The sequence below is a fragment of the Aethina tumida genome, chromosome 3 (genome assembly GCF_024364675.1).
Source record: "Aethina tumida isolate Nest 87 chromosome 3, icAetTumi1.1, whole genome shotgun sequence".
NCBI classification, from domain to species: domain Eukaryota; kingdom Metazoa; phylum Arthropoda; class Insecta; order Coleoptera; family Nitidulidae; genus Aethina; species Aethina tumida.
The window spans coordinates 2297834-2313682 of NC_065437.1; the positions used below are offsets into that span (position 1 = coordinate 2297834).

A 15849-nucleotide genomic window follows, 5' to 3' on the forward strand; every position below is an offset into this window, starting at 1 on the left:
TAAGTAATATTTTGTAGATTTTTTTGGATTTTTAAAGTCTTATGAAGATTTTTATTTATTTTTTTGAATTTACTTTTTTCATTGCTTCGTCCTTAGTTTGAATAGAGTATAGATTATTTTCTTTCTTAGTTGTGCAAGTTCAAGATTTTATTATAATTTTATTTAACCAATCCAATATTGGTAAAATATTTTTTTATTATTAATTTTCATTATTCTGAACAAATTTCATTAATCCAATACATCCATTATCTACTTTTTATCAATTTTACTTAATTAATTTCATATAGTTAAAATATTTTTGTAATTTTATTCATAGAAAACATTCTGATGACTTTTTGTAGATACTGTTAGATTTTTTACATTGATTTTTTTAGAAATTACTTTCCTCATTATTTTGTACCTAGTTTGAATGGAGTATAGATTATTTTCAACATGATTTATTACTATTATTAATCAGCATAATTTTATTTTTTCTATACATAGAAAACTTTTAAAAATATTCGAAAAATAAATAATTCTAAAATTATTAATATCAATTTTAATAATTTAATTAATAATTTGATAAAGGTTAAATAATATTATTTAAAAATTCAAAAAAATTTACAAAATCTTATAAAGATTTTTATTTATATTTTGGAATTTACTTTTCTCATTGCTTCGTACTTAGTTTGAATGGAGTTTTATAACAATTTTTATATCATTTTTATGTTAATTTCAAAATTTTTGTTAATTTTACTTAATTAATTTCATAAAATTAAAATATTTTTGTAATTTTATTCGTAGAAAACTTTCTAAAAATTTTAAAAATGTTAATATTCAGTATTTTTTAACAAATTTCATTGATTTAAGATTTTTTTTTATTATTATTTATTAAATTTTATGAATATTCTAAAGATATTTAAAATATAAATAATTTCTAAACGTTTAAAATCAATATTTAATTAATTTAATAATAACTTAAAATAAACTGATATTTTGATAAAGGTTAAATGAGCTTTTGTAGATTTTGTTAGATTCTTTACGTCCATTTAAATTTATTTTTTGAAATTACTTTTCTCATTGCTTCGTACTTAGTTTGAATAGAGCATAGATTATTTCCCAACTTAGTTAGGAAAATCATGAACAAGGCGAAAATTTTAACCAGAACTTAATTATTTATTACTATAATTGGTCAGTATATTTTTATAATTTTATACATAGAAAGAAACTTCCATATTTTGTAACAAATTTCGTTAATTTAAGACTTTTCTTTATTAATATTTATTAAATTTTATGGATATTCTAAAGATATTCGAAAAATAAATATTTTTAAAATTATTAAATGACATTTTGTAATTTTTTTGGATTTTAAAAGTTTTATGACGATTTTTATTTTTTTTTTTTTAAATTACTTTTGTCATTGCTTCGTACTTAGTTGAATGGAGTATAGATTATGTTAATCTTCAATATTTTGTAACAAATTTCAGATTTTTCATTATTATTATTATTAAATTTAAAACTAAAGATATTCGAAAAATAAATAATTTCAAATTTATTAATATCAATTTTAATAATTTAGTTAATATTTTGATAAAGGTTAAATGACATTTTGTAGTTTTATTTTTAATTACAACGATTTTTTTAAATTTTTATAATTTTATGATAATTTATACATATATATTAAGTAAATATTCATCTAATTTTTTTTAATTTTCATAGTTTTACAACAATTCTTATATTATTTTTAGTTGTTAATCTCATAATTTTTATCAATTTTAATTAATTAATTTCATATAATTAAAATATTTTTGTAATTTTATTCATAGAAAACTTTCTGATGACTTTTTTTAGATTTTGTTAGATTTTTTACATTGATTTTTATTTATTCATTGGAAATTACTTTCCTCATTATTTTGTACCTAATTTGAATGAAGTATAGATGCTAAGTTAGGAGCTAAAAATGATAAACAATGTGAACATTTTCACAAAAATTTAATTACTTATTACTATTATTAGTTAGCATATTTTTTATAATTTTATACATAGAAAACTTTTAAAGATATTCGAAAAATAAATAATTTTAAAATTATTAACATCAATTTTAATAATTTAGTTAATATTTTGATAAAGGTTAAATAACATTTTGTAGTTTTTTAAATTACAACGATTTTTATACATTTTTTAGAAATTACTTCGTACCTAGTTTGAATGGAGTATAGATCAGCAATTGAAAATAATGAACAAGGCGATCATTTTCACTAAAATTTATTTACTTATTACTATTATTAGTCAGTAAATTATTATTATACGTAAAAACCCTTTAAGAATTTTATTTTATTATTTATTGATATTACTCAGTATAAACCTTATTTTTTTTTTGGGGTAAATTCAAAAATGGGTCAAACATTAAAACATTCTGATTCTAAGAAAACGTGTGTTTCTGAAATTGGACAGAAAGTCTGTAAATGAACGTTACCAATGTTTGTTTGTCAAATATTTCAGATGAATAAATTATTCAGAGGCGTCAGGGTGATTGGTTTTTATTTACACGCCCATCGTGTGTGTGTGTGTAACATAAAATTTTAAATAAATTAAAACCTGATAAATAATAAAATAACATTTTATCGCTTTCCGAAGCGAAATCGAATTAACACAAAAATTACATTCCGTGCCGATGCATTGTAATTATAGTTTTCGATGCGAAATAAATTAATATTAATGAAAGAATAATTCGATAAAATTGTATTTTTCGGCCGAGTCCGTCTAAAAACTACGGCTTTTATAATTGAAGCGTATTAATGTGTTACTCTAAATGAAATTATCTTTTGTTAAACATTAGTTTTTATTATTTTTCATTACGTCCCCCGGAGTTGTTTAATCCATTTCGGCCGTTTCGGCCGTGCCATCAATTTATCGATGGGAAAAATGTGTTTATTTATAATTTAAACAACAACTAGTTAATTTAATTGAAACACAAACAAGTGTAAATTGAATAAGCAGAGTAAATTCGTGTGCACGTGCCGTTTTAAACGGCCATCCGGGCCAAGTGTAATCCGACGGTCCGTAATTATTGTGCGTCCGTCGGTTTGTGTGGGATATTTTACAAATCCGTGGTGCGCAATTTCCGGCACGACAATTTACACTAATAATTGTTATATTAATGTTTATATAAACAATACGGACAGATACAGATACTGATACATGAATTTCGATCAATTTCGATTACGGCGTGTTTTAATTCGCTTGGACAATATGATAAACAATTTTTAAACTTCCTGTATAAAATAAATAAATAAATAAATAAAGAAGAACTTTTATAAAGTAATTTATTAATCAGACAAAAAAATTATTAATTACTAATAAAAAAATTAATTATTTCAATATTTTTCCAAAGATTATTTCTTTTTTTAAATTTGAAGTATTTTAACTAAAATTTTTATTTTATCTTATAATTTAAATGCCTATTAAATATATAAAAAGAAGATTTTAATTATTTTTATAATTTATTTAATTTAACGTAATTTCTTTTCCGTTATATTGAATTGTAATATAAAAAAAATAATTATAAAATTTTATTTTTAAGAATTAAATTATTAAATTAACTTTTAACATTAAAAAATATAAAAATATTAACCATAATATTTTTAACAAAATTTATTTCTATATATTTATTTTTTTATGTTTATTAAACTTTGAGAATCTTTAAAAGATTTATAATAAAAAACAATTAAAATTTTAATTAAATATTTTATTTTTCTTTTAATTAAATTAAATATTTTGTAATTTTTTTAATAATTTTAATTTAAAATTAAAAAATATAAAAATATTAACCATATTTTTAACAAAATTTATTTCTAGATTTTTATTTTTTTATATTTATTAAACTTTGAGAATTTTTAAAAGATTTATAAAACACAATTAAAATTTTAATTAAATATTTTGTAATTTTTTTAATTTTAAATTAGACATTTTATTTTTTTAATTTTTAATTAAAAATCTTATTTTTTGTAATTTAAGTGAAATATTTCATATATTTTTTTATAATTTTTAATTTTTAAATTAAATATTTTATTATTTTTTTATTATTATTTTTAAATTAGATATTTTATTAAATCATTCATTTTAAACAAAATATATTATAATTTTTTTAATTTTAAATTATATATTGTACTATTTTATTAATTTTAAATTAAAAATTTTATGTATTTCTTTATTTTTAATATTAAATTAGATTAAATTCTCTTTTATTGTTCTTTTTTAATTTTTCTTTTAATTAAATTTAATATTTTATTATTATTTTTAAATTTTAAATTAAATATTTTATTAAATTATTCATTTTACACTAAATATATTATTATTTTTTCAAATTTAAATTATATATTGTACTATTTTATTAATTTTAAATTAAAAATTTTATTTTTTTTATATATTTTTAATATTAAATTAGATATTTTATTTTTTTTAATTAAGTATTTTATTTTTCTTTTAATTAATTTTTATTTATTTTATTATTTTTTAAAATTTTAAATTAAATATGTTATTTTATGTTATTTCAAATTGAATATTTCTTATATCTTTTTAATTTTGAATTAGATATTCCATTTTTTTAAATTTTAATAAAAAATTTTATTATTTTATTAATTTATTCCTTTTAAAATAAATATATATATTATTTATTTTTTATATTTTTAATATTAAATTAGATATTTTATTGTTTTTTTTTTTAATTTTTAATTAAGTATTTTATTTTTCTTTTAATTAATTTACATATTTTATTATTTTTTTAAATTTTAAATTAAATATGTTATATTATGTTATTTTAAATTAAATATTTTATATATATTTTTTTTAATTTTGAATTAGATATTCTATTTTTTTAATTTTTAATAAAAAATTTTATTATTTTATTAATTTATTCCTTTTAAAATAAATATATATTATTTATTTAAATTTAAATTATATATTGTACAATTTTATTAATTTTAAGTTACAAATTTTATTTATTTTTTATATTTTTAATATTAAATTAGATATTTTATTTATTTTTAATTAAGTATTTTATTTTCCTTTTAATTAATTTAAATATTTTATTAATGTTTTCATTTTTAATTAAGTATTTTATTTTTCTTTTAATTAATTTATATATTTTATTATTTTTTTAAATTTTATATTAAATATGTTATTTTATGTTATTTTAAATTAAATATTTTATATATTTTTTTTTAATTTTTAATAAAAAAATTTATTATTTTATTAATTTATTCCTTTTAAAATAAATATATATTATTTATTTAAATTTAAATTATATATTGTACTTTTTATTAATTTTAAATTACAAATTTTATTTATTTTTATATTTTATAATATTATTTAGATATTTTATTGTTTTTTTTTTTAATTTTTAATAAAAAATCTTATTATTTATGGTAATTTAAATTAAACATTTTATATATTTTTTAAAATTTAAATATTTCATTAATTTATTCCTTTTAAAATAAATATATATTATTTATTTAAATTTAAATTATATATTGCACTATTTTATTAATTTTAAATTAAAAATTTTATTTATTTTTTATATTTTTAATATTAAATTGGATATTTCATTGTTTTTTTTTTTTTTAATTTTTAATTAAATATTTTATTTTTCTTACAACTAAATTAAATATTTTATTATTTTTTTTTTTAAATTTTAAATTATACATTTTATTATTTATTTAATTAGATATTTTATTAGTTTATTAATTTTAAACCAAATATATTATAATTTAATTTAAATTATATCTTGTACTATTTTATTAATTTTAAATTATTATTTTATTTATTATTTAATTTTCAATTAGTTATTTTGTTTTTTTTTTAATTCTTAATTAAATATTTTATTTTTTTTTTTTAATTAAATTAGATATTTTATTAATTTCTTCTTAATTTTAAATCAGCATTTTATTATTTATGTAATTTTAAATTAAATATGTGATTTTAAATTATTTTAAATTAAATATTTTATTTTTTTAATGTATATGTTTAAAGATTTTATGAAATATGAGACATTAAATTAATTAAAAATGATAATACAAAATAAAAAATTAGGCACATAAAAACAACAATAATAATTGCGAATTTAAAGACAATTTAGTAATAAAATCATTTATTTAATGTTGTAAAAATTGAATTAAACTCATTTAACCACAGTTTTCAAGGCACTATTTCATTATTTTATAATTAACGGGACGATAAAATACCCACAAAACATTCACGAATGAACTAAAAACATTGCAAAGGTCGAAAAGGGCGGCTTACATCAACTACAAATAAATCAAAACGAATTACCCCACAATCGCGTTCGGTACAGTGTGCAAACAGATGCAAGTACCAGATAAACGAGAGGACGTAGAACAATCGCAAAATCCATCACGAACTGTCGAAGGACGCACGTGCACCAAACGGGTGAAAGGTCCTTTCCAATTGCCACCCTCCGTGCGCTTCGGACACGAATATAGGTCAGAATTTGCAAAATCAGTTTTTACACCCAACACCATTTATTTAATCATTGTTGGATCATGAGTCATGGAATTAATAAAAAAAAATCTAACGGAGTGTTTGCCTTAATTTAAATATTGTTAATAAGTTTTTACATGAACAATTAATTAACACATTCAACAACACGTTTCTACAACAAAATAATATATTTTTTTTTGGATTAATAAATTCATAAAACGCATTAAATAACCACGTTTCTAAAAAACATGAGACATTAAATTAATTAACAAAATTATCCTACAAAAATCAGGTCTCGATTAATTTTAAGTGAAAGTACCTTCATGAAAAAACATAAGTACTTGATCATCATCTTGCGTAACCTGACCTAAAGTTAAATATTATTAGATGATCCTATTTTTTACCCACATATAAATTACATTAATTATAAATACATATTTACTTTCACTGTAAGCTTCATTAATTTATCAGGTGATTTATAACATTGATAAAGTATAGATTTATTAAAATGGGAAGTTGTTCCTTTGTCCTTGTTGAACGATTCCTGATATTTCGGTTGCAATGTTAATTACAATGCTGCATAATACGTTAGTTAACATTTAGAAAATCAAAAAAAGTATTAATATAGATCAAGGAATTATTGTTGCACGCAAACTAGGAAATTACCTCACTTTTTTTTCCTTCCATTGATCGCATAATTCTAATAATTAATTAATCGCTGATAAGTTGGATACATTTACATAATGCAGAATTATTTCAATTTAACACACACTGTTAAGTTTGTATTACAAATAGTTATTGAAGGAATGAGTGTTGAAAACAAAGCATTTGTATTATTTGAGTTTAATTAAAATTAGAAAATTTATAAAAGACATAATTAAAACAAAGTAATTGCGTGACTTTGATGTAACACAATTAGGCAAACGTTTCACCACAAACAATACGCAATAAAATATTGTAGTATAATTTATCAAGTAAAATAAAATTAATGTCATTAAAAAAAAGTAAAATTTGATTTTAAATCTGTGTTCATTGATGGAATCACCATCTGTTGTACAAATTAATTTTAAATTGACTAACTAAGGTTAAGGTTAATAATATTGGATGACATTTAACCAGTTATAAAATGGCAACATTTATTAAATCATTAAATAATTTTTTTGGTAATTTCAAAATTTTAATTAATTATAAATTTAAACTTAGAAATTGTTTAAATTTGGTTATATTTAATTTAAAATTAAAAAATTCATAATGAAATATTTAAATTAACTTGAAAAATATTAAAATATTTAATGTAGATTTAAAAAAATCATAAAATATTTAATTGGTTCTGAAATTAAAAGTATATAATTGAAATATTTAATTTATATAAAAAATAAATAAATGAAATTAAAATAAATAAATAAAAAAATAATAAAATATTTCATTTAAGTTAAAAAAAATTTAATGAAAATAAAAAATATTAATTTAAAAATAAATAATATTTTTTAAAAAATAATATATTGAATTTAAATTAATAAATAAAATATTTAATTTTTAAAATTAAATAAATAATAAAATATTTAATTTAAACAAAAAAAAATCATTAAAATATTTCTTTAATAAATATTTGATATTATTTATAAATATTTAATATTATTATTTATTTTATTTATTATTTATTTAATGAAAATTTCAAAAAAAATAAATATTGAAATACATAATCTAAAAATTATAAAATATGTAAAAAATAATAATATAATAAATAAATTAAATTTAAATATACGAATTAAATTTAAAAAATAAGATATTTAATTTAAAATTAACAAAATAATAAATTATAATTAAAATAAATAAAATTAGAATGTATAATTTAAACTAAAAAAATGAAATATTTAATTTAAAGGTAAATAAAATATAAACTACTTAATGTACATTAACGAAATAATAATTAAATTAACAAAACAATAAAATATTTAATTTAAACAAACAGAAAAAAATCATTAAAATATTTTTTTAATAAACATGTAATATTATTATTTATAATTAATTAATATTATTATTTATTTTATTTATTATATATTTAATATTTAATGTAAATTTCAAAGAAATATATATTAAAATATATAATTTAAAAATAATAAAATATTTAATTTCAACCAAAAAAATAATAATAAAATAAATAAATTAAATTTAAATATATAAAGATATTTAATTTGAAATTATAAAAATAAATAAAATATTTAATTTGAACTAAATAAAAATATTTGTTTTATTTAAAATTAACAAAAAATGAAAATTTAATGATAAATTTTATGTAAATTGTTGAAAAATGTTTAATATTGATAAATTGGAACAAAAAAAAATAAATTTCTTTAAATTTTAGTTTTTTATTACTTTAATATCATTAATAATTTAATATTTTTATTATTTTGATTATTGAAAATGATTATTGAGTTGTGTATTTTCTTTGTTTATGAGTATAAAAATTAAATATTTAAAAAAATATTAAATTGTTTCTAATACACTAAACAATTAAAACGTATTTTTCTTAAATCATTTAAATTTTCAATGAAATGAAAGTATCGAAAATAAATTAAATATCTATATTCTTGAATATTATTAAGAAATTAATTAGAAATACATTTAAAACATTCATTTTTCTTAATATATAGTCTAAAAATGATAAAAACTGTTATTTGATCATTAATTCTGGAATTGTAGAATAGTTAAAAATGGTTTATTATGTGATGAAAAATAAATGAAATGAAGTGAATTTAATTTTAAATGTTATTGATAGGTAAAGAAAAACAAAAATTCATTAATTAAACAAATCTATATTTATCTGAAATCATCAAACACACATTAAAAATTTGGAAAAAACAATAAAGGAACAAAATTTTATCACATTGTTTATGTTTATTCATAGGTTTACCAATTTACGTGCAAGGAATAACAACAGTCCACCATGACAAACCGGAGGAATCTCAGATCTCGATGAAATCATCGGATTTGGCCGCACTGAACGTGACTCTGACTCCGTCGGAAAGACAGAAGCGTCTGATGCCCTACGAAAACTACTACACGGCCCAAAGATTTAATCTGCCACACGACCAACAACCGTACACGACTGGAAAACAAAGATATCAAGCCACTGGTCCACCTAAGAAAGGCGCCTACATCGTCCAATATCGGAAAGCTCCCAATGACCAAAACCAAGAAGCTTTGTACCAACAAAAGTTCACCCCGTTTTTGGAAAGTAATGCAATCCCCGGCCCTTTCGTCCCCATGGTTCAACCTCCGGAACAAACGCCACCACCCCCACAAAAAATCAAGGTACAATTCGTCCAAATCCCTCAACAAACCGAGGGTCAGCAGCCCGATTACAGTGCTATCTATGACAAGTTGTCGCAGCTGAAGTTCGTCCAGCAACGCCCCAGGTACTACCAAACTTATCGGATTCAACAACGGCCTACCTACCAGCCACCAGTCAAGACCATGGTGGAGACCTACACGCCCACCAACATTGACATACCGTCTCAAAATGAAGAGTACCAACCCCAACCCCAACAACAACCACAGCAGGAACAGTACCAGACGATTAAAAACTATGATCATGAGGGTAGAAAACCGTATGGACAGCAAGTTATAGTGGTGCCCCAAAGGGGGGTAACTAGAAGGCCTATAATAATCCTTCAGCAAAAACCTGTGGTCAATGAACAGCCCAAAATTTACCATTATCGAGGAGAGAACATCGAAACAGTACCCATAACAAAGCCCATCGTTTACGTGCCCAGAAAACAAACTTACAGGCCCAAAGTGGTGCTGGTTTCCGACAATAATAATCAGGCAAAGTACGCCTCCCCAGTGAAGTACACAGAAAACCCCAGATACGAGACGATGCAGCCACAGCAGTACGTACAAGAACAGACCTACCAGCCCAGCAACGAGTACGCCCCCACAGACACCTACCCAGCATCCGTACAAACCTACGAACCTTACCCCCCACCCCAGAAGTACTACGCCACCGAACCACCCCAAGCCACCACCGAATCCAACAACCTGGCCCTCATACTGAAACAACTACAGGAAACCAACACGCTACCGGAAACCCTCACACCCGAGAACATCGACAACAGCATCAAAACCCTGGTGAAAATCCTGGGAACGTTGCGCAAGCAGCAGAAGCTCACGAAACCCATCGTGGTCGAGGACGAGTACGACGACAGCGAGGCGGACGACGGGATCGTCACCAGCTATCCGGGGCATCACGAGGACGGCGGCACGCCGGGCAAACCCGGCGTGGACTATCCCGCCCTCTCGTCCATACCCCAAACCACGTTCAACTGCAAGACGCAGCGTTATAAGGGCTTCTTCGGCGACCCCGACACCAACTGTCAGGTAATTTCTAAGTCTCTTTGATTTCAGCGTGTGTTTAATTGATTAGAGTTGTAGGTCTGGCATTACTGCGACCTGAACGGCGGCCAGGCCTCGTTCCTTTGTCCCAACGGCACGATTTTCAGTCAGGTGGCTCTGACTTGCGACTGGTGGTACAACGTTAAGTGTGCCACGACCGCACAGCTTTACGTGCTCAACGAACGACTCTACAAGTACATCATACCCCTAACGCCCAAGTTCCCGGAGGACTACAGCGGACCTTTGGTTGACAAGTAAGTGGGCGCATCCTTAAACTTCAATTCTGGGTCACCAACGTTTATTTTACAGGTATCTGGCGCTGAAATTCCAAGAAATGGAGGACAAGATGAAGAAGGAACGGGGAGGTAAGCAGCAACAGGAAAAGGACAAGGAAAAGGAGTCTGAAGAACTGCAGAACATAGAAGAAGAGGCGGAAACAGAAGAGGGTGTTAAGGAGGAACCTAAAGATGCCAATTTGAGCCAGAACACCCTTCAGTCGGTGGAATCCGGCGAAAAATAAACGTTAATGGAAAAGTTACCCACATCCAAGAGTTCCAAGTCAGTCAGAAGGTTGAAAAAATGAGCATCAACGCAATTTTTCAGAATTTTTTATAAAGTATTCAAATTTACGTATGAATTAGAGTAAATATTTATTTTTAATTATCATTTCTTTTGCCTCTAAATCTAAAATAATTAATAGGGATATTTTTACCCTCAGTTTCACCTTTCAAAATAATTATTTAAACCGAAAAATAAAGGGTAAAGATACTTTTAATGACTCTTTATATTATTTTCAAACAAGTAAAGTAAAATACTTGAAGAGAAAATCATCAGTATTTTTTTAAATTATCATTTCTTTTGCCTCTAAATCTAAAATAATTAATAAGAGTATTTTTATTCCCAGTTTCACCTTTCAAAATATTTATTTAAACCTAAAAATAAAGAGTAAAGATACTTTTGATGATTCTATATATTATTTTCAAACAAGTAAAGTAAAATTCTTGAAGAGAAAATCATCAGTATTTTTTTAAATTATCATTTCTTTTGCCTCTAAATCTAAAATAACTAATAAGAGTATTTTTACTCCCAGTTTCACCTTTCAAAATATTTATTTAAACCTAAAAATAAAGAGTAAAGATACTTTTGATGATTCTTTATATTATTTTCAAACAAGTAAAGTAAAATAATTGAAGAGAAAATCATCACTATTTTTTTAAATTATCATTTCTTTTGCCTCTAAATCTAAAATAATTAATAAGAGTATTTTTATTCCCAGTTTCACCTTTCAAAATAATTATTTAAACCTAAAAATAAAGGGTAAAGATACTTTTGATGATCCTTTATATTATTCTCAAACAAGTAAAGTAAAATTCTTGAAGAGAAAATCATCAATATTTTTTTAAATTATCATTTCTTTTGCCTCTAAATCTAAAATAACTAATAAGAGTATTTTTACTCCCAGTTTCACCTTTCAAAATATTTATTTAAACCTAAAAATAAAGAGTAAAGATACTTTTGATGATTCTATATATTATTTTCAAACAAGTAAAGTAAAATTCTTGAAGAGAAAATCATCAGTATTTTTTTAAATTATCATTTCTTTTGCCTCTAAATCTAAAATAACTAATAAGAGTATTTTTACTCCCAGTTTCACCTTTCAAAATAATTATTTAAACCTAAAAATAAAGAGTAAAGATACTTTTGATGATTCTTTATATTATTTTCAAACAAGTAAAGTAAAATAATTGAAGAGAAAATCATTACTATTTTTTTAAATTATCATTTCTTTTGCCTCTAAATCTAAAATAATTAATAAGAATATTTTTGCTCTCAGTTTCACGTTTAGAAATAATTATTTAAACCTAAAAATAAAGAGTAAAGATGCTTTTAATGATTTTTTATATTATTGTCAAATAAGTAAAGTAAAATATTCGAAGAAAAAATCATAAATAATTATATTATAGAAATTCTTGCCTATAAAAACTTCTCTAAATTACTAAGAAGCTTCTAAAAAAAATCAAAAATTTATACACTGTCTGATTTGTGCCCCCAATACATTAGTTGTTTAGTTAATGTAAATAATAATAGTATTATTGTTAACAACTTGATCAATGGAATATTTACCAAATGTTCCGAAATGCCATTATTTTTATTAAATGAACTGATTTTTATCCTAGATCAGAAATGGTATTAACTAGTCTACATTTTTGGGGCGAATTAAGCCCAAAACTAGACTAGACATAATTGATAAACTAATTTATTATCTAGTCACTTAGTTACTGCATTAAAATGTAATTAAAAGTATCATTAAAATTATGTCGACAGTAAACTCCAAGTTAAATTGTTTTATAGTTTATTTATGTTTTGTATGATTTAATAAATAAATAATAAAAACTCACCAATTGTGTTGATTTCAGCTGTTTAAGTGTCACTTTGGCCTTGTCAATCAGTTCATCAAGCTTCAGTTTGTCGGCTTCACTCTGTAAAAATCAAACCCAGTCCCAAACCAATTTAAAATAAAATAACTCAACTTACCAAGATGTTGAGCTGTGTCTTTTTGTGGCCGGTGTGTTCCTCAACAAGGCAGTATACACACACCGGCAAGTCACATTCGTTGCACACATACTCCTTGGCCATTTGCTCGTGTGCCCTGCAGTTCTCCAAGTCGAAGCTCAGGTTGGCACTTTTCAGGGGTTCGTACTTGTGCCCCCACATTGTTTTGGCACTCTTGTGCACGCCGAAGTTGCACTCCCTGCAGTAATTGTCCTTGCAGTCGAGGCAGTAGATTTCAGCTGCCTTGGTGCACCCATGGAAGCAGCACTTTTCTGTGAACGATTAGTTGTTTAGGTATGTGTAGGATGTAATGAATGTCAGTTACCTCTACAGTCTAATGAAGGTGACTCGGGTTGTTGTTGGGTAACTTGGCACCTTAGTGCCAAGCCTACTGGAAGGGAGCACGTGTTTTTCTTGTTGTTTTGCGACTTGTTGTACAACAAGTACCCAAGTATGTACAAGTTAGGGATGAATACGTCTTGTAAGTCATTGCAGCTCGCTATGGTATATCTGGACAAGGTAGAAGATTGTTTGCAAGTTGGACATATGACTTGAGTGCTGTGGGACTGTTTATACACGCAGTCTTGGCACAAAGAGTGCATACAATTCAATACCAGGGGCACATTCCCATACAATTGTCCATTATGATCTGCAATCAAATAACACGTTTAAAATAAATTCTAAAGCAGTGACAACCGCTAATACTTTTAAAGTCGTAATTCTGGTGGCATCCCGGACAAACATACGTTTTGTCCTCGGTGGTTTTCTTGTTCCAAGCGGGACGACTTTGATTTTGTTTTTGTTGTTGGTGGTGGTGAGGTGTTTTTGTCTGTTTACGGCCCGAGTTAGTGAAACACGACGAATTGGGATGCCGATACGGCGCGCCCCACATATTCTTTCGCGATTTCGAACGATTTCAGGCTTAAACAAATGTTAATAAACGAATAATCAGTAAGTAAACTTAAGGTAAGTTCGACCGGCAACACAAACAACCACTGCGCGAAACTGCAGGTTTGCCAATTGGAGAAACATAACCAAAGTTGGCGACAAAATTTCACCAAGTAAGGGCGGGAAAACCTGTAAAAACTAAATCAAATAATATGATTTTCAAAATTACAATTTTATTAAACTTTGTTTTAAATATTTTCTAATTTAAAAATTAAATAAAAAATTCATGTTTATAGATGATGGTAATAAAATACGGTATAAAAATAAACTAGGTAAGAAAATTATTTTAATTATTAATTAATTATTTATTATTAAATATTTTTTATATTTTTACTTGTTGCATGTTTCAAAATTCTGACTGGAAAAAAAATATTTACGACAGCTCTTTGTAGTGTATTATTTACTTATATTGTTATTTAAATATTAAATTTAAATACCAAAATTAAAAAGTATCTCTTTTAATACATCCTGTTAAAATAGTCCTCTTAAATTAGATAAAAAATTCGTAGTGGGCGGTTAAAATTGTGTACCTTTTACTCAGCAGCTGTAAATGTAAAGCTGAAATAATATTTGATGTGTACTTGTGCGTCGAAAAAGTAAAAAATAAGTGCGCTGTCACTAAGCGGCATCAGGATATTTCTGTAACGAATCCACGTCCTTGACCACGATTCACCCCTGCGACTCGTTTAGTCCTTATCGAACGCGAATTTTAAAAACACCACTTGTTGAGGTCATGGCAACAATTTGTGCGTGCTGAAAAAAGTGCACGAGTGGAGTAATGGTGATTACATTGGATAATTTGCCTCCTTGAAACAACTGAAAGGATTGAGGAACAATAATTTTGGAGTTGATGATGTTTTAAGTATTCAGAAATCAAAATAGATTCCGTTTATTAGATCTAGTTTCAAAGATAGTCTATATTTATAGTTTTATTTTATATCTATTCACTTTATTGCCATTTATATTAGCTTCCACTAAGAACAAGTATTGATTGATGCTTTTGTATCATCATCCAACAACTCAGGAAGACTACTGAAGGATGAATTTAGTATTTCTTGAGTGTGTTCATTATTTCTATTAATGTTTTTGATATTTATAAGATTAAAATAGGAGTAATTATAATGATTTCGTGGTACCATCCAAGTTACTGCTCTGCCAAACATTAAGGAATGTCTCCTTTCCACGTTCCATATATGGTTTATGTATGAAATTTATCCTGGCCTTCCAAATGAACATCAAAGTAGGCTAAATATGTCAGACTTCTTTTAGAAGTTAAGGCCTCTTGTTAGACCATATAGTTCTTGATGATTAAAACATTAAGGACTTGTTAAATCTGGTGCAAAGTCACTGCATTTCCCTTCATCTGACGTTGATGCTTTTGTATCATCTTCCAGCAACTCAGAAAGGCTACCGAAGGATGAAATGGGTATTTCTTGAGTGTGTCCATTGTTTCTGTTAATGTTTTTGACATTTACA

The 15849-nt window shown here is 24.2% G+C and overlaps 2 protein-coding genes across 3 annotated transcripts in view; one reads left to right on the forward strand and one right to left on the reverse strand.

The window, feature by feature from the left end:
* Positions 1–11630, forward strand: part of LOC109601166 (adhesive plaque matrix protein) — a 39104-nt gene extending 27474 nt beyond the window's left edge. Inside the window, exons 2-4 of the mRNA XM_049965306.1 lie at positions 9386–10857; positions 10912–11126; positions 11182–11630. Coding sequence (XP_049821263.1) covers positions 9386–10857; positions 10912–11126; positions 11182–11392 — 1898 coding nt within the window. The 3' untranslated portion in view covers positions 11393–11630. The remainder of the gene's footprint in view (positions 1–9385; positions 10858–10911; positions 11127–11181) is intronic.
* The window catches only part of LOC109603684 (RING finger protein 17), an 88983-nt gene extending 74582 nt beyond the window's left edge, over positions 1–14401 (reverse strand). For both annotated transcript variants that reach the window (XM_049965304.1, XM_049965303.1), the window contains exons 1-4: positions 14131–14401; positions 13751–14074; positions 13408–13697; positions 13272–13352 (exon numbers count right to left, since the gene is read on the reverse strand). In XM_049965304.1, the coding sequence (XP_049821261.1) occupies positions 13272–13352; positions 13408–13697; positions 13751–14074; positions 14131–14317 (882 nt within the window). In that variant the 5' untranslated portion in view covers positions 14318–14401. The remainder of the gene's footprint in view (positions 1–13271; positions 13353–13407; positions 13698–13750; positions 14075–14130) is intronic.
* Positions 14402–15849: the final 1448 nt, after the last annotated feature.